The following is a 24,499-nucleotide window of genomic DNA, read 5'->3' as shown; positions in this document are numbered from 1 at the left end:
TGACTTTGGCAATTTTAGTGCCAAATTCTTAAAATTTGGCGATTTCACAACTACAGTCGCACGAGGCTAATTAATGTTATTATACGTTACGGAACTTTCGTGTTTAAGAATATGATCGTTCTGATTATTAAAAATTGGTAATTTGGTCCTTGTCTAAATAATTTGGTGACCTTTGATACCAGGTTCGGCATGCAGCCGCAAATAAACCTGGCAAGCTTGGTTTTCTATAAAAATTCTTTGTCGACTCAGTCGACTTTCATTTCCTGGAGTTCAGCCGCTCTCGCGCTTTCAATTCACGATATTTATGTTCCTCACCAAGATACAGTTTATCAACTGAGAATTAAGAAAGGTAAGTGAACCTCTTTTGTAACACAGTTATTTATTGAATCTTGCCCAAAGTCGAACCGCGATTTTGTTTTACGAGGGGAATGGTAAAAACCACGTGTGGTGTCAAGTCAAAAAGTGGCGAGAATTTTCTCATTACGTTTTTAATTGAAATTGCAGGCATTGAAGGGGGAAGATTTTTGGATTAGGGTATTTAGATTCTGTATGCACAGCTTTGTCATCAGTAATTGGGTACTTTTTGTTTGTAAGCTTCCATTTGTCACATTTCATGTCAGTGAGCTGACAAAAATTGCTGGACTGGGGTGGTTTTGATTTTGAGTTGTGATCTCTGAAATTTTTTTTATTTTTCCTCTTTTCTGGTTGGATTTTTTATTATTTCTCATTTTCTTCATGAATGATGTACTATTTCGTTTGGTGTCATCTATTTTTCCATCTATCGATGCCAATTTGGTATCCCTTTTGATTTTGATCACATGGTGGATATCTGTACTCTTGCGTCTAACCCGTAGGCCATTTCTGAATTCCATATATCGTGATCATTTACAGAAACGCAACTCTTGGTTACTAATTTAACTATCTATTTATTAAAGGCAAGTGGTACTGCACTTTCAGCTTATTAAATGCTGATTATTTATTTTTCAATTATTTGATGCTCAGTGGAGCAGCGTGTTACTAAAGATTTCAGTTTCATTTAAGATCAAGCTGTGTTAAGGGAGTGCATGTGTTTTATTAACAAACTTGCCTGCTACTCCTACTACGGTGGTTATATATAGTTTTATCTCCAATTTCATTTTAAAGTCATTAAATTTAAATCTTAATGAGAATGACGGTTGTTGTGAGAGTTCACAAGTTTATAAGGCTTTTACTTTTGAAGTGTTCAATCATCATTTTGCGGGTAAATTGTTGATCTATGTCTATATAGTTAAACTATAGTGACGGCTCTTTTTATCTATAAAACTACGAACTTTTAAACATTCGAGTAGGCACGTCTGAATTAAATGCTGATTACTTTTGCTCAGACAATGGCCCCTTTTTATTTCAACAGTTTTCATATCAGATTAGCTGTATTACAGTTACTGAAAGTTTTATTGCACTGCCACAGAAGACAGGTTTTTACTTGTAGTCAACTGTAGCTAATCATGAATTTTAATTCTGAAATTAATTCTATATTTTAGGTGTCGATAGTCGTTTTCTGTCAACTTATGTTATTTCTAACAATATTTGTTTCAGAAAAAATGTCGACTTTTCAACAAGGGTCCATCTTCACGACGTTCAAAGAGTTTGAGGACGCATTGACAAGATTCTCTGCTTTGACATCTTCGTTGTTTGTAAAGAAATCTTCTATTAAGATTAAAGATCCTTCACTCGCTCACCTGGAGTATGAGAATGTTCGTTATGTATGCAAACAAGGCAAAGCATACTGTGGATCTGTTTCGTCAGGAGCGAGACCAAATCAGAAGTAAGTGAACAATTATTTTTCTATTTTTGTCTGGCCGAAGCTTTGCATTAATTCTGACATGATATTACAGTAAAATTACTTTATACCCTAGACCGTACAAACTTTTAACCTGATGGCTATTCAACAAAAGAGGGGTGTGTGGTAGACAGCTTAGCATTGGCACGTCTTTCCATTTCACATCACCTCTCAGTCGCTGCGCATCGCTCATTATCGATTATCACACATGGACTTTATTTTGGCTTTACATTTTGCTAAAAGATGTCTCAAATAAAGCACTGTGCTTACATGTTAAAAATCAAAATACGATGTGAGGTCGATAACATAAAGTTGAGCGGAAGTTGAATGGAAAGACAAAACCCCAAAAATATTTTCAAAGCACCAAAATAAAAAATTATAAACAAAACAAACAAGATATATAATTAATAGATGGTTACCTGGATGGCATTTATTCAGCAACTTTGTTTAAGGGGGTAACAGCGCATGAGCAAATTCCTTTTAAATAGTTACTACCCGTGAAAAGCATTGCAAAACAGGAACTTGCTTTAAGCCAAAATGTCTTTAAACCGAAATGGTTTAGAAGGTCCCCAAAGTTTCGGTTTAAAGTAATTCTATGATTCTTTTGTGGTTGTTCATCTCTATTTTGGCATTGGCAGCTCTGCTATTACAATATATTTTGTGGGGTGACAGTCAAACAACAATCATTATGCGCTGTTTTACTTTACGGCCGGAAAAAGTATATGATGATCCATGGTTAGGACAGCTTTTTAAAAAAAAATTGTTTAGATTGATGTAATATCTCCTCGATCAATCAGCATTTAACTGTTTTTCAATATCTTTTTCAGGTCCTTCAAGACTGGTTGCTCTGCTGCATTTCGTTTGGTTTGTGTGCGGCCAAAGGATGGAGCTACTGCTCATTTGATGATTTCAAAAGCAGATTTCTCACACGTTGGGCATGAGGTCTCTGCACATGTAAGTTTTTTGTGCAGTTCAATTTTTTGTTTTGTTTTGTCACAAAAGTCAATCAGTGTGAAGCGTCATCAATTGACACTATGTTTTGTCCTTGGGTAAGGAACTTGTTTCATTTGGCTTAGATACAACTGAGTATCTGGCTGCGTCACCATATTGTAGGAGCGTAAGTGATGGATACCCAAAGGGTGACTGGAACTGTATGAGATCAGACCAAGGTTCCAAATGGGGGGGGGGGGGTGTAAATGTTGTGAAGCGCTTTGGACATGGTAAGTCTGTGAAAATGTGCTGTATGAATGTTCATGTTTATTTGTTTTTACGAATTGAAACTTATTTCAGGGCTGTATTATAACAGTCAGGGTGATGTTGGATAAAGATTGCATTTTAGTTTGTGAAGCGGGGTCCAGTAACATTAATTTTCTGAGGTAGTGTGAGGAATGGCTAGGCTACTTCTTCTTTTAAATCAGAATTGTTATATTGTGGCAAGTCTGATAGTATTGTATGGTACCGTCAACTGGGGCTACTTAGGCCTCTTACTGAAATCAAGATTGCTCGTTTTAAAAGATAAATGACATGTAGCTTTTATTTTTTAAATAATTAGAACCCAATAGATCGAATAAGCTTTCATGAATTTAACTTTTTAAAAAGCAACCTTTTTTATTCTTCTAAATGGCCTAAGTAACCCTGGTTGACGGTAATGAGAAGAGGATATTTCTTTAAACAATTTGATAGATTTGATGGCTCATATACGCTGGTCAATATAATAATCAAGATGATAATAATGATAATTTTTGCACAAGTACTCTATATTTATATTCTGACACACTCGGTGTCAGCACAAATATATTCATTCCCCAATGACTTCAGTGATGCATATGTTGGGTTGAGGATGCAATGCCCCTCTCTCTCTCTCTCTCTCTCTCTCTCTCTCTCTCTCTCTCTCTCTCTCTCTCTCTCTCTCTCTCTCTCTCTCTCTCTCACTCACTCACTCACTCACTCATGTGCTTTATGTTCACGAATATTGTTTTTTTCATTACATAGTTTCAATTTCTCCTTCAATTTTTTCCCCAGATGTGTTCTTTGTATCCAGAGAATAGGAGGGTGCAACTTACGTCCGATGTGGAGACAATTGCAAGGACATCATTAAGGGCTTCAGAAGTGAAAGGACTCATTGAACAGAGCCAAGGGGTTCGGATGTGTCCCCAGGATGTTAAAAATTTGCGCAGGAAGCTAAAGGGAGCCTCTTCGGACCCCGTTCTGGTCGATGATCTCTTGAACACGATTAAAAATGACGGGGGACATGTCTCTTTCTCAACCCAGTCCGACGGCACAATCAACTATCTGTGTTTCTCCACTAAGGAGATGCTTGACATGTTAAAGCGGTTTCCCCATGTATTAATCCTAGATTTCACCTATAAGACAAATAAGTACTTGATGCCACTGCTGACAGTCATGGCCATAGACAGTTATGGCCATGGCTTCCCTATACTTCATGCATTTGTGAAGAATGAAGACAGTGTTCACCTCCAAGCGATCTTGGGTTTCCTATCCGAGTTGTGTGACTCTACTAAAACATATTGCTTCGTGATAGACAAGGACTTCTCTGAGATAAATGTAATCGGGGTGGTCTTTCCGGATGCTAATATTAATTTGTGCCATTTCCATATATCCCAGGCAGTGTCACGTCATCTTAAAAAGTTAGGCGCAGAGATGGCGAATAAAATATCACAGCTGTTCATGCGGCAGGTGGTTACAGAGTCCCAGACTGAATATGAGGACATTAAAAATCAGCTGCTCGAATTGCTCCCAGAGCCATCCATATTATATTTCAGTCAAAATTGGTGGAATAATCCTCAACTCTGGGCTACATGCAGAAACGTTGACACAATGAAGCTGCATGCAAATACTACTAACCACCTGGAGAGTTTCCATTCAAAAATTAAACAGACATTAAGAATTCAGATGGGACTCAGTGACAACATCAATTATCTAACACAATATGTGCATGACCTGTACATAAAATTTATGGACTGTTCTGTTGTGGACTCAAATGTTCGTCGCTACAACACCAAAAATTCTGAGGCCGATGCTATCTTCTCTTCTGGAGTGAGCAATTTTGTTGCTGAAAATGTGTTACGCGAGTTGGATCTTTCAAAGCGTGTTGCGTATCAGGCCTTTGATTGTAATGACAGCACATACAATGTTCTGTACAAGGATTCCATTCATAATACAACATCGAAAACATGCTCTTGCCATTTTCACCTGTCCATGAAGCTGTCTTGTCGCCACATATTTTTTTTTAAGGTCTCATCTAAACATGTCATTGTTTGATAAATCTTTAGTCCACGAGATGTATTTCCTTGGGCCTGGATCAGCACATCCCTCATCGGGTCGGCTTACTTGCAGCACAGATGATCGTGCTTCTGGCAATTCAGCAACTCAGGAAGGCAGATACAAAATTGCGTCAAAATTGTGTAACGAATTTGCCATGTACTTGAGTGTACTTGGTAAACAGGAATTTCTCGACAAGCATAGGTATCTTGTGTCACTTCTGGCATCCTGGAAGGATTTTGAGAGTATTGTCGAGACGGTCACGGACAAGGGGGATCACCTCTTTATTCTTCCACCAGACATTCTGGGTAGTCCTGGCCAGTCTCAGGCACAGGGCTCCTCAGAGGAGCAGTACTTGGAAACAAATGGAGATTTGTTACCCAGTGCCAATAATGATGGAATTATTCTTGAGGCAACATCCACATCAACTGTTCCTCCGGTCTGCACCCCAACCCCCGTATCACAACCCGATAGTGTTTTGCTCAGTAATGACCTCACCGTAGGAATGGATGTGACTGACAGTTCTCAAAATGCTCTTAATGATACTTCTGTTTCGTTTTCTAATGTGAAATTACAGAGATGCAAGGTCAAAGGGAGGCCGAAGAAACAGCAGTTTACACGGAAACGCAAATGTAAGGTGCCTCAGTCATATACCAGCTTGAATGAGAATGGTATGAGAGAGTGATCTTGGCAGCAATTGTGAAGGAGGAGTATAATGTGCATGACAGTATGATTGTGGTAGAAGACATGCTAAGGGAGCGGTTTTTGGACTCTGTATTAGACACTGCTGTATGCCTGGATATCATAGCTTCAAATTTCTGTAATGATGTCTTATTCCAAAGTGTTAGCAATATGGTTGCAGACATGCGAGCACTGCAGGTTTTTCGATGTGGCTCATGTTCCATCGTTGATGATGCCTCAGAGAAAATGATTCAGTGTGAGCATTGTTTGTTATGGTTCCACTTTTCTTGTGTAGGATACAGGTCAATGATGTCCGTAAGAAAGTGGTTCTGTGTGACGTGCTGGGTTTAGTTGTTTTGGGGGCATTTTAGTGATATTAGAACTGTAGATTGCTACTCACACATTTCATTAGTAGGTGCTTTGGTAAAAAATAATTCAAATTGGAAACCTATATCATTATAAAGTGCTTTTCAATACGATTCTAATGATACCAATATTGTGAAAATCAGATAAGCAGAGCTAGCTGCTCATCCACCGCCAAGTCTTTCGAATAGTTTCTTTGGAGATTCTGATTCACCTAGTTGACAACATCTCGCAACGGAGCAAAAACATCTGTCTACGTCGGGTTGAAGATCAAAGTCCCCTTCTTCTTCAGCTTCCACTTCAGGATCGGATTCGTTTAACACTTAAGTCACAGCTTCTTCGTCACTGCTCTCATCAGAAGTAACCATGTTTCAGTCCTCTTCGCTATCTTCATCAGGAATTCAATTGTGCTGCTCTGGAAAATCACTTGCTCTTTGTTGGTCTTCACCAGGAGAGCCGGTGGTAGAATCAAAAGACTGCATTACGTTGGATGCTGAAATGAAATAAAAAGTATTTCACTTGAATTACATGACAAATTAAATAGATTCCACTGCATCATTTCAGGCTATAAAAACATTGAGGGGTAGCTCTATAATTTATACATTATATAGAATCATGATGATGATGCACGGAATATTTGCAAGTCTAATGTTTTAAAACCACAACAAAACATAGGGTTTTGAAGGCCTATGTATGGTCAGTATTATTATATGGCTGCGAAAGCTGGACAATTGCAGAAGACAGAAACTGGAGGCAGCAGAAATGTGGTTTCTTAGACGGATGTTAAGAATCTCGTTGAGGATCTCGTGGACCGAGAAGAAAACTAATGATGAAGTATTAGAGCAAGCTGAAACTGAAAGGTTATTAATTCGTACAAAAAGAAAAAGACATATTAGTTTTCTGAGGTTATCTGATCAGAGAGATGAATGGCGTACCATAATCACCGATGTCTGGCACAGACTTGGTACTTGAAGAAGAATCAGTCCATTCTTTCCAAAACATGCAGCATTTCTTTGTATAGAGAGTATTTTTAAAGTAAAATTAATGCCAAAACTTCACCATCAGCAAAAGACACGATGGACTGGTTGTAGCTCAGTGTATGATCTGTCACCATTGTTTTCATTATGGACTTCAAAGCAATCAGATTCACCCTGGCCCCCGCTCATTTTCTTGAAGCTGTGAGCACAATTTCCTTTAGAAGTAGAATAGGTATATGGCGTGGTTATTTGAAAAAACCCACATTCTGATGAAACTAATCGAAGTAACATTGTAATTGTACAATAATACACACCATAGTTTTTGTGTATGTGTGAATAAAGAGGGGGAGGAGGAGAATTAGAGATAGAGAAATAGAAAAGAGAAAGAAGAGGGGGTGGGGGTCTAAATTGCAGTTCAACATTAACACCTCCTCGTACCAGCTTTTCAAGGAGCTCTATTCCCTTATTAGGAATACATGAGTATGTTCTCTTATGGCAGTAGTACTACACTCCGCTTACTAAATGTTCACAAGTTTATTTCATGTTAGATAAAACTGTCAAAGTGGAAACTTTAGAATTATATCAAAAATATGTTAAGGTTAAACACAATATTTATTACTTACCATGCAAAGTATAGGAAGATGTTGATGGGTCTCGAGTAGATGCTAGATCTTCAAATTAATGGCACTGCTTGTCCGATACAATAACAGGAAAAGGAAGTGCAAAAGCTACAAAATGTTATTATCTGGACGCATAATTAGCCAGAATGTTTACAAAACTCATGCTACATACTTTTCAGTGCACCAACAAGCACCAAAGAGAGAGAGAGAGAGAAGAAAAAAGAAACAATATTATTATAATAGGTCTCTCTTCAAAAATGAGGGGGTGCACATGCTGAAATAGGAGTATTCGATTCAATTTCTATTTAATGTGACGGAGTGCACTTGCACCCCAATATGCTAAAATAGGAGGATTCCACCGAATGCTTCTTTAATTTAATGTCAGGGGTTGCATACAAACCCCAATTTACTGAGATAGGGATATTAAAGAGGGGACTATAAAATGAACTTTGCCAAACGGTAGAGTAATTCCTCCTGAAGAAAATAAGACATAAATCATTACAATTCATCCATAAACAAAACATCTTCTGAGACCAAAGTACCACAGTCCAGTTCATTTTATTGTTTCCTATTGGAACTGTCTGCAGTTGTTTTTTAGAGATAGGCCACAGTGAGGCCTGGTACTGGTACTGTCAATAACTGCTTTTGCAATTATGCCACAGCGAGGCCTTTTATTTTTATTGTTCCTGGTTGGTACTGATGACTGGTACTCATTTTGTCTAAGGAAAATGGAGAAAGTTCTGAAGGATGGCGGTCACCCCCTTCGCATATATATTAAGTTCTCCATGAGGAGCCATTGCCTTATATTATATTTATATCTATAGAAACAAAGACAACACGTCACCTTAATTCATTTTTGCCACATGGTGTTCGAATTTTTAACGCGCTGCTGTGATTTAAATTGAATAATACTATCTTTTAAACATACACATACAAGTTCGGCGGACTAAAGGCCAGAGGTATGGCGTATCTCAGTTTATCAAGTTAATATATAAAGTGTTGCTATTGGTTCTTGGGTGTATATTTTTACATTTTTGTGCATTTGCATATGTATACATTGTCGCCGTAGATTCTCAACTTTGTGTTTCTGCATTTTTATGCATGCCATGTCTAAACGAATTTCCATTTTTTGGATGAATTAAATATTTATTTTTGTTATTATTATTATTATAATTATGCCACAGCACGGCCTTTTATTGTTAACTATTGGATATGTCAATAACTATTCAACACATTAGGGTTTACCTCAATACAGTTAATTTTATTGTTCCCTGTCATTAACTGCTTTTACTGTTGCACAGCGAGGCCTTTTATTGTTCCGGACTGGGACTGTCAATAACTGCTCATTGCAATTATGCCACAGTGAGGCCTTTCATTGTTCCTGAATAGTACCATCATTTCCAACTCTACTCAACACATTGGGGTTTGTCACAGAACGTTTTATTGTTCCCTATTGGTGCTGTCAGTAACTAATGTCTGTGGTTTCTGGGTGGGGATCCTGACCTCCCATAGCGGGCAGGGAGGCACATACTATGTCTTCTATTCCCCCTATGTCTGTTTTCCAATCCAGCATGCTTTCTGTCTTTGTCTTGGAATGAGATTACTTGGTTTTGTCCTGGCCCTGGCCGGATACCTTGGCTGGGAGGGAAACAGTCAAATGTATAGTTAGTTTTGGGAGATGATATTTTTTTCCTTGTAAATCTCTCTGTTATGTACTCTATTATGTTTTATTTATGTGTTATATATGATTTGTTAACATTTGAGTTTATTCCTCTTAGTGGGGACCTGTGCTTGTGTCTGGATGAGACTTTTAGGTGATCTCTATTTAAGTACACTGATAGTGTGCTCTTGGAATCTATATCTGTTCCCGCGGGTGGTTGGATGGGAGCATCACCCTTGAATCATATACCTATGATGTTCGCATGGGTGTACGATCCGATAGTGATGTCGTTTCTTCTTCTCTTTACTAGCCTATCCTGCTTCTTTGGTTTGTGATTGTATTTTTGACAGGGGATATTTTTTTTCCTGTAAATCCTCTGCCTGTTTGTTCTTGGTTATTTATAATTTAGCTTATGATATCTTTAGGTTATGCTTTTGATTGACATTTGTACTATTTTTGTTAGATTGCTTGTTTTTTTGTTTCAGCGGTCTCTCATATAACCTCAATTGTGTTGGAAGAGACCTAAAGCAACAAACAAAAACAAAAAAAAAAAATATATCTGTTCCCTTTTGAACCAATTCCCCTTTGTCTGCCTTATTCTTGGATGCTTTAATTGTAATTCTTGAACTTTTTACTATTCCCATTTTTTCCCTTTTTCCTGGCGCTGATGTGGCCTCAATGTGTTGCAAGCGCCGTAAAATCCTTAAAAACAAACATACAATGTCTTGTGGTTTGTGTCTTTTGAATTGATTTATTTTATATGACTTTATTCTTACGTGCAATACAATGTGTTCATTGCCTTTAATTATGTTGATTTGTCTGAAATAAACTTTTTGTTATTTATGCAGTATAATTGCTATGAATTTTGTTTATTCTCTCTCTCCCCCTCTGTGGGTGGGGTCTTACCGCCCATAGTGGGCTGGGAGGTACTGTCTTCTATCCCCCTTTATCTGTTTTCCAACATGCTTTCTGTCTTTGTGTTGAAATGGCATTACTTGGTTTTGTCCGGATACCCAACCTGGGAGGGAAACAGGTCAAATGTATAATTACAGTTTTTTGGGAGATTTTTTCCCCCCTTGTAAATCATCTCTCTGCTGTGCACTGCATTGTTTTATTTACATATTATATATGATTTGTAAACATTTGAGTGTATCGTATCCCGCTTAGTTGGGACCTGTGCTTGTGTCTGGATGAGACTTTTAGGTGATCTCAAACTAAGTACTTTGATAGCGTGCTCTTGGAATGTACATGTTTCCTATTTGAACCAATTCCCCTTTGTCTTCCAGCTTCTTGGGTGCTTTAATTGTAATTCTATCTAGAACTTTTTACTGTCCCATAATCTTCCTTTTTACTGGCGATGATATGACCCTAATGTGTTGCAAGCGCCGTAAACCCTCCCCCCCCCTCTCTCTCTCTCTCTCTCTCTCTCTCTCTCTCTCTCTCTCTCTCTCTCTCTCTCTCTCTCTCTCTCTCTTTCCTATGGGGATTTTTTATTCCTAAGGTTCTGTATTATTCTTCACATCTTATGATGGCGTTGAAATTACCTGAAAAAGTATAGCGCTTAATCCTTTCCCTGACGACTGGGTCAAATTGACCCATGAAGGACTTCAAAACTCAATAACACGAACACTATTCAACTTTTCCCCCTCAAATTTTATGTATTCCTGAAATCCATCAAAGTAAACGCTATCATTCACCCGATTTTGATAAAAAATTTGTTTATGGGGCATTAAATTTTTTTTATGCAGTCCCTGACGACTGGGTCAAATTGACTCGTATACTTTTATATAGAAAATTCAATAAAAAATGAGATTATCAAATCTTATTTGATCTCCAAATTTAATCAACTCACTTAGCTTTATACATAGATATGAAATTAAAATAAAGTTACAGTTACAGGTTTTTTTCTGAAACCATTCGCACACACACACGTTACATAATTCGTCTAGCTATTATTTATCTTATAGTAGGTTTCCTTTATAGCAGAACAAAAAGCTTGATATTTATGCACAGTTCTGCTGACAACAAATCACAGAATGTTCTGGACAAATGTAGGAAGAGCATTTGCTACCCATTGTTCTTGTCTTTTTGTCCTATTTTGTGGGACACATGGCACACCTCTTCCGCTTTCCATCACTATGCTTAGCTATCTTTGCAGGTGGAATCGAGACAGACTCAATTGAAGCAGGCCTCAATGTTTCCAATACAGTCTTGATGTTATTTTGGACTTGTTTTTGCAGCTTTGGGGTGGTAGATCGACGTATAATCTGTGGCAATGCTAGTGAACGGCCGATTTCTATGTTGAATCTTTGTCGGTTGTCTTCATGAGACAGATTGTCCAGAGGATACTTCATTCTGAAGACAACAAAGGCGGCAAATGAAGAAAAGTCAAGAATGTCATGTCTGTTTCAACTTGGGTTGCAAACCATTCTTCGTCATCTGATATATCAGCTTCTTCACTGATGTTTCCATCATCACTTTGTAGGTCATCAGCTTATGCTGCGAAAAGATTTTTGCGTTCCATTGTTGAATCTGGAAAATAGGAAAGACAATACAATTAATGTAAAGTAAAACACAGTATTGTGGTGAGGGTGGGAAAGAGTGTTTATGAATGAAGGATGAATAAAGTATTATTATTATTATTTTATTTTTTTTAATTATTATTACTATTAATATCTACATTTACTTGCTCTACTCATGCAGTAAGTTCATTGTCAGGAAAACATAATACCGACAAACACTAACTGGATGAATGTCTTGTTTGAATTTTATTACTGGCTTTGGACCTCATTTAAAGCGCTTTGAACAGTTATGTAGATAAGAATAAGAAGCCTCATAATTTATCTAATATCATCAATTAACATTACTTATAATATAAACAATCCGGACAGAAGGATGTATGTTCTTTGTTGATACAATGGTTATGAGTGTGACGCCATTTGTGTGAAATTCATGGCATGGCAAATGAGGATAGGGGTCTGAAGTGTAAAGGAATACAAGGTATCATTACAATTACCTACATATTGTGATAAAGTATTGCAGATGTAAAAATAAATAGCAGACGGCATCTCTGACACCTTTCCCCAAGTCCATTTTCATCTGTTGTAGTTGTTACATTCTGCCAGGTTCCTGCTCTAAATGAAACCTCTCTCACACAAATCATTAGAGAAAATAACAGTAACAGAAAAAAAAAAAACCATTTGTAATAAATAACTTACTTTATTCAGGTCTCTTGGGCTCTGATCTTGATCTGTCTTCTTTCAAATGAAAATAAAAACAATGGCTGTCAAAACGCACATGGATGAGGTAGATCAAGGATAAGATATGATATTACAAGGGAAGTCACTCCTATAATATTTAGAAACATCGTTACTTTGGTTTTTTTAAAAAGGGAAACAATTTCTTTACATAACAACACAAAAGGTACCAAATCAGACTGGGTCAAATTGACCCAGTTGTATTTTTTCTCATAAAAGTATACGGGTCAATCTGACCCAGTCGTCAGGGACAAGGGGTAATATATGTCGTCAGGGAAAGGGTTAAAAGAGCCCAAACTCAAAAGAAACCTGCAGCCACTGAGCTAGGAGAAGGTGACTACAGTGCAACAGGGATTCAACGAGTGATTATGATAAACTTTTGGCCAAAAGACCAGGAGGTATTTGTTTTTATATAACAAACCCGGTTAGTGTCTGTATTACTGCAACCTTGTGATGATGCAGCTTATAAATAAGAATCTTTAATTAATTGCAAAACATATTCCATCAACAAATCAAATTTAAATTAGCCTTTAATCAATCATTTCTTAAATCGATCAGCCTAACTTATTATATATCTCTATTACTAAATGATATCTATAAACTATAAACATAATAATGAAGATCGAAGGGTGGCTGAGAGAGATATATGGATAAGAGAGAGAGAGAGAGAGAGAGAGAGAGAGAGGGGGGGGGGGGAGAATTGATGAATCTATTTTTTTGGTTTTATAATTAGACACAAGTTGTATTGAATACTATTAACAAATTCAGAACAATCAAACAAAAACAAAACAAACAAAAAAAAATCAAAAAGGAAGAAAAACAAAGACCGGCTTATAAAACTTCTAAAATCACCAAATGTACTATCATGCTAAAAGGTAAACACTAATATTTACATCCATTTGCTCCATCCCCTTCCCTTTCGATCATCTTCTCATCCATGTGTCTTGTGTTACTTTTTGACATTTGGCGACAGTGTGTCTAGACTAACGTCATAAATAAAGGAGTGTCACCAAAATTCATGCAACTGAGCAGAGGTGTCAAAAAATGATAGAAGGCATTTTTTTTTTCATGAACTACCACTTAGCAGAAAAGATAATCATCACTGGTCCACACTAAAGTATAAAAAATGTTTGTTTTTTTAAGACAAAATCTCGAAAATTTGCACAAAAAAATTGTAAATTTTGCGGCCGCAATGCAAATCAGTATCAGCGATTTTTTTTGATTTTTTTTTGCCATTTTTTGCGGCGCAAGCGATGCAAAAAACTGCCATGACAGATTGCCGGAGTTATCGTGTACGTAGATCCTGAGGCTAGGTGCCCGGTTAAATTAAAAGTTAAAACGATTTTTTTTCCCGTAGGGATAAACAGAGGTGGGAAAGAAGAAAAAACAGAAGAAAATAACTGTCTACGGTTATTCAGAGTCGACTCTGAATACCGCAGCCATAAAATATGAGCAGGTTTTTGCCCTTAAAAGTGGGGTTCATTGATGGCGGGTAAAATAAAATAATGAGCGAGTGTATCAATTTTGATAAAATTTGGCAGAGATAATCTTCAATTAATTGTCTATCGATGTATATGAAGTATAATTAAAATCCGTAATTTAAGAAGTTCTTATTCTTATAATTCAAAAATTGATTTTATTTCATTAGCTTTCTGAGAAATACAATCAGGAATTAAGAATGAAATACACCGTTAGAAAGCTTGTTTTGTGCCCTTTAAAATGATACCAAAATTAGTCACATCGGTTCAGTAATAACGCCATGGTGACCAAAACAGTAAAGGGCCAAAATTAAATTTCCAAAAAACGAGTTTCACCTTACAGTGAGCCTATCGGCGGCCACTGGACTGGAGGTATCAAAGTGCTTGGCTTGGCTTGGACTTGGACCTAAGAGCCAAGAGATTAGAAAGATATTGCCCTCTGACTACTCTGCTGACTCAAAATGATTTGGTTGATTTGATGATTGTTTTTGGTTTGGGATTGGCTTTGCCTTAGTTAGGGTGGCTTAGACGAAGCTTAATAAGTTTAGCCTTTGCCTGCCTTGAGCCTCAGTTTTCTCACCCTTCAATTTACAGTTGGTTTCAGTTACAGTTACAGATGAAACGAAAGTACTCTCAACAGTTGCAACGTCCAATAAATAAAAATATTACGATTTACAATAAGTCTCATTTTTATATAAGTGGTGTGATTTTTCTAATTTCAAAAACAGCTTCTTCTTTGGTGAAAGCACTGTATATTCATGAGTACCAACGGAACTTGTGATTGTAATAGGCACCTAGAATTATTCTAAGCATTCTTACTTACTAGCTTTCTTCCATTAGTTTTCATTATTTATTCTTTAATTAATTTATTTTTTTTCAGTGGAATCATCCATTGCGAGAGAAGACAAACTGGATAAGCAAGATGCAGCCCATTCATCTCATTCTAAGAGGCAGGTTAAAAGGGACCGCAGACCAGCTCAGGCCCTTTATAGGCCTGGATATCTACGGCAAGGGTCTGAGTCTAGGATGGAGGGAACTCCAGAACAAAGTTGTAAAAATAATGACAGGGGAAACAAACGGGAAAGTGTTGAGAAACAACTTGCTGATATGACTGTAGATTCCTCTTCGAAAAGGGAAGGCAGAGATACAAGACAAGGCAGTGTGGACAAAAATGTGGACCAGAAAAGACGTGGCAAAAGGCCAGATATTCAACTGTACAAACCAAGAGTGAAAAATACAGACCACAGGAGTGAAGAAAAAGAGAACCCTTCTAGTAACAGTACCCCTTTGGAAGATGAGTTAAATTCAAATGAAGGTCAGGAGTATCAGTCTACTGCATCGTATTCTCATGAGGCTGGTGCTAGTGGGAGTTTACCACGAAGGGTTCATGTCAAATCTCAAGAAGGAAGAATGCAAGTTACTGTAAAGAATAGTGATGAACCAGTGAGCCCATCTGAGCAAGTCTCAGAGAGGAGTAGAGAGTTTGGTTCCAGGAAACACGGAGGTGGTAAAGGAAGAGGAGGTGGTGGTGACAGTAGGTATGCTCCAGATAAAAACATGAGGGGTTTCAGGGGAATGGGTGGTGCTGGAAATCATGACAACAGGAACGCTCATTCATTTAAATCCTACAGCAAAAATAGACGATCTAATTCCATTGAGTCCCTTAACAAAGACAGAGAGGAAGGGAGCCAAAGGAGAGGTGGTAGGGATGATAGCTACAATTTTTCAAGCGAAACCTTTCCCAGAACAAAATCCGGTGCGAGCAAAGCGAAGGCCATGAGTTCCAGCAGAGAGATGTTGAATTCAGGTAGTGGCAAAATTAGTGATAAACGTGACAGTGATAAATTGTACCTGGGTGTAACAAGACAAAGAACTGGAAGTATAAGCAGCGAAGCAAGTGCAGCCAGTTTCAATAGTAACGGTTCTCTTTATAGTGGAAGTAGTGATTGGTGTACAGAGGAAGAAGAACCAGAACACATTGCAGATTGGGGAGCCGAAGTAGAAAAGGCACATTTAGAAGAGTTGGCAAGACTGGTTCACCATGGCGCGCAGGAGTTAACTAGCAGTTTAAATACTTATGGAGGAGGAGAGAAAGAAAGTATTGTAAATGAGCAAGATATAACACATATGTCTGCTAGTCAAACAGAAGTATTTCCTGAAAAAAATGTACTATGTCCCACCGAAAAAAATATACGAAATAGAAGTAAGCGAAGACATAGAAGGAGGAAAACCTCATCACAGTATAGTAGTCGAGACTCTTCTGTCCATAGTAGTGTACATGGAGAAGACGATAACTACAGTGAGAGGGGAGGGTACAGGAGGAGACGAAGACATCATTCAGGAAGATCTCAAAGTGGGAGACAAGAAAATGATGGTGGTCCACACGAAGGTCTTCAAGTAACGATTGGTGGTGGGCAGAACAATAATCGATTTGTTGAGGTTAATAGAGAAGGCAGGGCAAGTCAAAATCAACATCATCATCAGTTTGTAAAGAAAGATCAACACCAGGTGCAACATAGACAGGACAGTCATAGCGGAAAAGATAAAAGTGGGAGAACTACAAATATAACCGTTGAAAGGCAGAAATGGGAGAAGGATATGCCGCCAAGATTCAGGAAAGACAGTGGTGGCAAAAGTGATTCTTCCAGGGGTAGTAGGGCTGGAAAAGGAAGGGGAAGAGGCCATGCAGCAAGAGTGGACCTTGCATCAGATGGAGAAGGGGGTCCAAACTACAGGAGAGACAGACTGGATAGACGCTCTGAAGACCCTGCACATGATTCCAGCGGTAGCAATTATTCACGAGTTAGTAATTATGGAAGAGGCCGGGTAATTTATAGTAACAGACGAGGCTCTTTGGATGAAAGCGTTGGAGAGACTGAAGGGTATTCACCAAATATTAATAGGAATCAACAGACATTAAAAAAAGATAGAGGTGAGTCTGTTGGTCAGCAGCAGCAGCAGCAAAATAATCAAGGTATTATTCATCTACCTACAAAAGTAAACATATCACGGTCAGAACAACAGCAACTGCATCAACTTCAATCACATCATTCGTCAGATGCCACTGCTTCTACCACATCTAACTTATCTCATTCAGCCTATCATCATCAGCAACATCCGCCTACCTCAGATGTCAAGCCATCCTCCCATCATCATCAGTCCATGGGGAATAAATCATCTAGTAGCTGTAGCAGAGGCCCCATTCAGGGACAGAAACAGTTGTTTGATCCCAACAATCCCTCTAAACCGATACTTATCCCTGGAACGACACAGCAACCCTCCTCTCCAACGGTTGTGCCAAATTTTCAAGATCCCGAAGGTCTGTCACTATCACCATCACCGGGAAGCACAGGAACAGGGCTCAGTCCATCACCCGATACCTGCACCAGTCCAAAACTGCCATATCATCCTCATCCACAAGCTCCACCAATGTTCTACCCATCAATGTACCCCGGTTTCAGACCACCTATGATGCCCCAGTTTCCCCCACAAGGACCTTATCCAATGGGTCCTCATGGCCCCTTTCCTCAGGGAACAGTTCCTCCTCATGTATTTTATAGATTTCCTGGAATGACCTCACCAGACATGGCCTCATTTTACAACAACAGGTAAGACTCTGTGCCTAATGATTACATACTAAAGAGTCGTTAGACTCACAGAGGTGTTTTTTTCAGTCTCTTTTGTGATAATCCCTCAGCAACAATTGCTTCCCGCCTTTTTAAAATGACATTGGTCTACAGCAAATTACTCTTCTTAAACAAATATGAACATTTCTTTATCGCATTCCAACAGATTATTGACAATGCTCAATGTGATTCACAATTAATCATTTATTCTCCCAACAAGACCCCAACATAAGGAACCATACCATTTCATATTTCATATGTCCTTTTTTTAGATCAGGTGGAAAGTACTTTGGATAGACTAGCGTGTTAAGCAATTTTTGCTGTCCATTTCATGCTATAGAAACTGGGATAGACTCCAGCTTCATTGGCCTAATGGCTCTCAAGGACTAAAGAGAGGGAGATCACTTGGTTTGCTGGTGAAAAGTGGGAAGCATTATGGAATGCATGGAGCCTTGTCCGACTGTTGAAATGCATTTCTTATTGCAAATTTTGAAAATGATGGATAGAATATGAAGTTCAGATTCAGATGTTTCTTGGTTGGGAGAAATTTCAGTTTATTTCATTTTTTTTCAGTGATTTAGATAGTGAAGGGAATGGCACATCTAGAGCACAATGTCAGATGATGGCAGAACAAATCCTTCGTGACTCTGGCCCTTTTGAAATCCAGTTGGGTAATATTTTATCCAGACGATCCATATCTGAAGACAGTGAGAGAATGTTAAATCAGATAAGGTAAAGTAGACAATTTATATAAATAAATCAATAAAATTCCATTTATTCATCCCTAAGGGGAAATTTGTCTTTAGGGTCTATTCCAAGTGAAGACTGGAATAACCCATGCGTCAGCCACAGTGCAGCGCTGCAAAGTGAGCTAGGGGGAGGTGACTTACTCAAGGCCACACAATGAGGCAGGTAGTTGAACTCAATACCTTTTGGGTATGAAGCAAAGACCGTACGGCTAAGAAATGCTGGAAAATAATTGTTTGATTTGAAAATTATTTAAACATGATTTAGATTGTGACTGGTAAAAGCTTTGATCTTCTCTTGCCTCAGAGAATTTTAGACAAACTTTCAGTTGAGGATGTAATCATTTCTAACAGAAACAAAACAAATGTATTATGTTTATGTATAAATTTGAAACAATCGAGACAGCAGGATTTAGTTATAGAATAATAGACATATATGGTTGGCTTCCACCGTGTGAGTTATTGTTTTAATTTGTTTTCCTTTTATTCTTATTTTTTTATTTTAAAACATTTTATATGTATCATTTTTTAAGTTTGGTTTTTAGATTTCTTTTTTTTTTCTTTTTTAAATTGTTGTTTAGGTACCAAGCTTTGCCAAAAGGGAATCGGTATTCCAATGTTTGAAGAACCTTTTGTAGCAATTTTTTTTTTGACAGTCCATTATCTCTCTTTTTCCTATCACCGATATGACCGGAAAGTTGAATTTGCTGTTAAATTTTAAAATTTTGTCTAAAAATTGTAATTGTAATTGTAATTGTGTGCTTGTCTTGGTTTTGATAAAGGTTTGAGTTACAAAACCGGCTGGAGCAAGTAATTCTACTGGACATTGAAGTTGCCAACAAGCACAATGTGGAGCAGACTCTGTGGAAGTCTGTATACTACCAAATAATTGAAGCCCACAGGAAAAGGGTAGCAGATCAACCTGATGACAAAGCGTGCAAGGAGAGACTAGTAGAAGTTCTTAGTGAGGTGAGACACTTAGATTGCCCAAAAATGTGGAATGTAGCAGGTTCAGACACTTAGATAGCCCAGAAATGTGGAATGTAGCAGGTTCAGACACTTAGATAGCCCAAAGATGTGGAATGTAGCAGGTTTTGTTTATTTCTTAACTCTCTCCTCACCAACCATTTTCAAGATTTTACCCGAAATGCCATGCTTAAACAGCACAAAAACTGATTTATTTGCACTCAAACTCAAAGGCAGTAAGGATATCCTGTACTAATTTTGTGCTGTAAATATCTAGCTTTACAAAAGAGAATTTAGTTCTTCTAGCTATAACACAGATTTTTCTTCAAATTTTGTTGTGTGCAAAACATATCTGAATAAGACAAATTTTCATTGTATCGTCACAAATGTGATGATTTTCCTATAGTTTGTAAGGAGACGTTAATTTGGATTTTGCTCTGTATTTAAACCACTCTATTCTTTTCTTTTTTTTTTTTTAAACATCTATTCATAAGTACTCATGTCTAAGATAAATACAAGTCAAATTGGGTCAATTTGAAAAAAAAAAAATAGAATTTTTGTCGAATTTAGATTTGTAATGTTAGTTGCTATTGATTAGTTCCTATTTATTTAAACTACTTAAAATGGGTAAAAACAATGCCAGTATGCATAAATAATATATTCAAGGGAAGGGAAACTAAGTTTTAATAATAATAATAATAATATAATCTTTATTGTCCCAAAAAATAAATGCCGTTTACAATGTTTGAAATTGAAAATACAATACATAGATAGATAGACAAAAATACATTAATAAAATAATAATATATAAACATCAAAATGAAGATGACGTTTCATAACAGTTTCGAAAACCCATAAACACTCTCTCTTACACGCACACCTACTCACACCCCTACATACACACACTCAAACACACACAGGCAGGAGCATTAAATGATTAATGGAGAGACATTTTTAACAGTTAATTTAAGATATGGATATTAGTAATAGATGAATTTGTTCATTACATTACCTTTTTTTGTACTGTTCTGATGCATTTTACCCCCTTTTTCACCAGGGTCATCGTTTCTTTGAAAATCTTCTGCAAAAATTGCAAACAACACACAGATTTGATTTGGACATGTATACAGATGGTAATCGCGCTGTGCCTGAGGTTGTCAATCGAAATGTGAAGCTAGCCCTGTTGAGTGCTCAGAGAGTGATTATGTTCCTTGGGGATATTGCCAGATACAAGGAGCAAATTGCAGACACTGCCAACTATGGAAAAGCCAGGAAGTATGGAAAATATCTGGTTTTGATAACTAGTATTAAACTTTTTAAATTGTGAACTGGAATTTCTTCTAAAATCACAATTTTCTTCATTTTATTGGAACTGCTGATCTAGTGACAAATTAGAAAGCAGGCACTGGTGTAAGATCTGTAAATGTGTGTCTGAAACAGTGCCAGGCAAAGCAAGAAAGAAAAATATAAGAAGAAAAAAATCAGTCTTCCTCTACTGTCGAGGATTTTATGGGATTTTTTTTTTTTTTTCGTGTATTTTTTTCTTTCTTGCTATGTCTGGCACAGTTTCATACACACTTTTTCAGATCTTTTACTTCTGACCTACTGGTTTTCAACAAAGGAATAGTTAAAACAATGCAACCTGAGCTTCAGTGAAGACTTGTTGTCGTGGAATGGGGTTTTGTCTAGACCCAGGTTCTGGTCCATCTCCAAAAGTGGACTGTCAGATGAATGTTCCTTTTAGACTGTTCATGTGATCTTAATCTTGTCATTTTTAATGTAAACCCTTTGCCTTTTTTTTTAATTTTATTTTTTTACCTTACTTTCTTAATCTATAAACTCTTGACTCTTCCAGCGTTTTCCTTGTGCTTAAATAATCAAAGCAGTTGCAAGCACTGTCAAGTTGTTAAGATAAACACAAATGAATTGACTTCTTGGAGATCCCTATTGCGCAATAGACCACTCAATTCATCAGCAAATAGGCCTCAATTGTTTTTTGAGCAGTGATTGGGTCTCTCAAGATCTGGCGGAAAGTTCTTTACAATAGACGAGTGTCTTATCCAAAGGGTAGCAAGCAATTGCTATTGTCCATTTCATGCTATAGAAACTGGGATAAACTCCGGTTCCATTGGCCTAATGCCGCTGAAGGATTGGGTAGCTTGACTGTTAGATCTGGCTGAATGTCCTTTACTTTACAGCAGACCAGGTCCTATCTATAAGGCTGCCAGCAATTATTCTTATTCATTTAATATCACAGAAACCACTGGCTTTATGGGCCTGATTGATGACTTAGGCATCTACTAATTTTTTCCTAACTCAAGCTATTGTTATATGTTGCAAATGCCATAACACCAAACATTAATATTTAGCTGCTAAAGTCAAAGATGGTTCACTCCATCATCACTTTCAATAAATGCAATTTGTTTTTCTTCTTCAGTTGGTACCTCAAGGCACAAAAGCTCCATCCACGCAATGGGAGACCCTACAACCAGCTAGCCATATTAGCAGTTTATACGGTAATGTTTATAAATCATTGTTCTAAATCATTCATTTTCTATGTACCTGCTGGTGATAATAGGAACAGTGAACCACAATGACTTTTATGACCAGCAGAATATTGATAGTCTTTGAAATGGCCTATCTGGACAAATGGCCATATCCAGATTTTAACTACACCACTCGCAAACTTTTATTATAATTTTAGAGGCAAAATAATGTGCATGTTTGTTTCACTTAGCGGTTTGGAACTACAAGACATCTTTCTTGAAGCATTTAAGGTAAAGATATATGTGGAATTGAATACAAATCTTGCAATTTGTAGGAGATTTGGGTTTTTTCACCTTTTAGAAAATACAATAGATTATATATTTTTTTTCTCTCGATTGGTATTTTTGTGTATATGATAGATATTAGATGAAGGAGTTAAGTTTCAAAACCAGACTAAAATTTTCCTCAAAATTTGGATCTGAAAATACTCTACTGGTGTACTCCGAAAAGAAACATTTTTATAACTTTAGATCAGAAAACTTGTCTTTCAAAGATCGACTTTGAGAGTTTTTTTAATTAATGGATATTTGAATGGCGAGTTTTCTGGCCAAAATTTTTTTAAATGTGTTTTTCTTTTTTTTTTTCAGAGTATAGAAGAATTGTTGTTTGTTGTTAGTATCCTGTGATAGGCCTGTTACGGTTACTAGCTTGTAGGCACACCTTTGGCTAGAAATCATTCACAACTCCACAAGCTTGAAACATTTTCTTTGTTACTTCTCTGATAGGTTGTATGTTGAATTGAAACATGTTGAAGTTGATATTAGAGACATAATGATAGGATTTGTGTTTTATCTTTTTTCTTGTTTTGTTTTGTTTTTTGTTTGTTTCTTGTTCTTTTTTTTTAATTATTAATGAGAATGATGGTAATTATATCACGCAGAAAAATGTACATAGCTTTACAAATTCTTTATTATTTAAACTTATGTTTCCTCAGAAACGTAAGCTGGATGCAGTCTACTACTACATGAGAAGTTTGGCAGCCAGCAATCCCATCATGACAGCCAGAGAAAGCCTCATGTCACTGTTTGATGAAGTTAGGAGAAAGGTTGGTCATTCTTTGCCATATGATATACGTCTATTGATTTTTTAACAAAGTCTACATTCTCTCTCTTTTTTTGTGAGTTTGGGGAAAGGGGGGGGGGGAGGTGAAAGGGAGTAAATAAGATGGTGTCATCGCAATTGGGGTTATGAATTCATGCATGGATGGAAGAGAGAGAGGAGTGGGGTGCGCTTCTTGACCTCCCATTCTGGGCAGGGAGGCAGTTACTGTGTCTTCTAACCCCCTATATCTGTTATCCAACTTGTTTTGGTTTTTGACTTGGAATGAGATTACTTGGGTTTTATCCTGGCTGGGGGGGAAACAGTCAAATGTATATTAAGAGTTTTGGGAGATGATATTTTTTGTCTTGTAAATCATCTCTCTGTTACGTGCTGTATTATTTTTATTGTACATATGTATGATTTGTAAACATTTGAGTGTGTTCCTCTTGGTTGGGACCTGTGCTTGTGTTTGGATGAGATGTTAAGGTGACCTCAGACTAAGGACACTGATAGGATGCTCTTGGAATCTACATCTCTTCTCTATTTGAACTAATTCCCCTCTGTCTTCCTTTTTCTTAGGTGCTTTAATTGTAATTCTAGAACTTTTTACTATCCCATTTTCTTCCTTTTTACTGGTGCTGATAGGACCTAATTGTGTTGCAAGCGCTGTAAAACCCTTTAAAAATATTTTTTTTTTAAAAGAGAGGAGTGTTTGGTAATGATTAATTGTAGTAGGAATTCCTGTATGTGAGAGAAAAGTTGTTGATTGAATTATTTTTATTATAATTTTATTATAAATAGATGATTTGAATGTGGATAAGAATAAGAAAATGAACAACTGTGCTGCAATGACAAAACATGATTTTTTTATCTGATCGAAAAACTTTAGATATTCATGGATTAAGGCAAACTACAATATGGCACACATTCAGAAACCGGAAATTTCTTTTTTAAATTTCTGATTATGTTGACAATCAATCGTCACCAGGTTGAAATTGTTGAAAAGAAAAGACTTGATGAGCGTCGCCAGCGATTGGAGCGTCATCGTAAGCGTAAATCTATGGGTGCCAGACTTGAAATCTGGTGCAGTCCCGACGGGGTTCAGACTCAGGGCACTGTGGACGAAAAAGAGGAGGAGGAAGATCTTTCAGCTTTATCTGTTGTTGAAGTAGGTAACATTAATTTTCGAAAGAAAAATATTTTCTCTTTTTTCTTCCCATTAAAATAACAAGATTACTGCACATTAAAAAATTTGTCATGCTCACTGCCTATTAAATGTTTCGTTTATTCCACCATCCCCCTCCCCTCCAGACATACAAACACATGCAAACACATGCCAAATTGAATTAGATGTCCATTTTATATCATCCTTTTTGTACTATGTCTCTTACATTATCTCTCACCACCTCTAGATTAAGCCTCTTTATTTTGCTGTA

The 24,499-nt window shown here is 37.2% G+C and overlaps 2 protein-coding genes across 3 annotated transcripts in view; both read left to right on the top strand.

The window, feature by feature from the left end:
• LOC144967835 (uncharacterized) overlaps window positions 1–24,499 on the top strand; it is a 40,861-nt gene that overhangs the window by 1,080 nt on the left and 15,282 nt on the right. For both annotated transcript variants that reach the window (XM_078905512.1, XM_078905511.1), the window contains exons 2-8: window positions 15,018–17,745; window positions 18,337–18,495; window positions 19,292–19,478; window positions 20,533–20,750; window positions 21,913–21,991; window positions 22,957–23,067; window positions 24,052–24,231. In XM_078905512.1, coding sequence (XP_078761638.1) covers window positions 15,018–17,745; window positions 18,337–18,495; window positions 19,292–19,478; window positions 20,533–20,750; window positions 21,913–21,991; window positions 22,957–23,067; window positions 24,052–24,231 — 3,662 coding nt within the window. The remainder of the gene's footprint in view (window positions 1–15,017; window positions 17,746–18,336; window positions 18,496–19,291; window positions 19,479–20,532; window positions 20,751–21,912; window positions 21,992–22,956; window positions 23,068–24,051; window positions 24,232–24,499) is intronic.
• LOC144967834 (uncharacterized) lies at window positions 98–10,253 on the top strand. Its single transcript, XM_078905510.1, has 3 exons — window positions 98–1,804; window positions 2,647–2,773; window positions 3,842–10,253. Exons 1-3 carry the CDS (start codon window positions 1,548–1,550, stop codon window positions 5,099–5,101), a joined length of 1,644 nt encoding a protein of 547 aa, XP_078761636.1. The 5' UTR covers window positions 98–1,547; the 3' UTR covers window positions 5,102–10,253.

This window comes from Berghia stephanieae, chromosome 3 (assembly GCF_034508935.2).
Source record: "Berghia stephanieae isolate SIO BIC M18660-M18661 chromosome 3, UCSD_Bste_1.3, whole genome shotgun sequence".
Taxonomy (NCBI): Eukaryota; Metazoa; Mollusca; class Gastropoda; order Nudibranchia; family Aeolidiidae; genus Berghia; species Berghia stephanieae.
The sequence above is the reverse complement of the archived record's forward strand: the minus strand, read 5'-3'. Positions and strand labels throughout refer to the sequence as shown.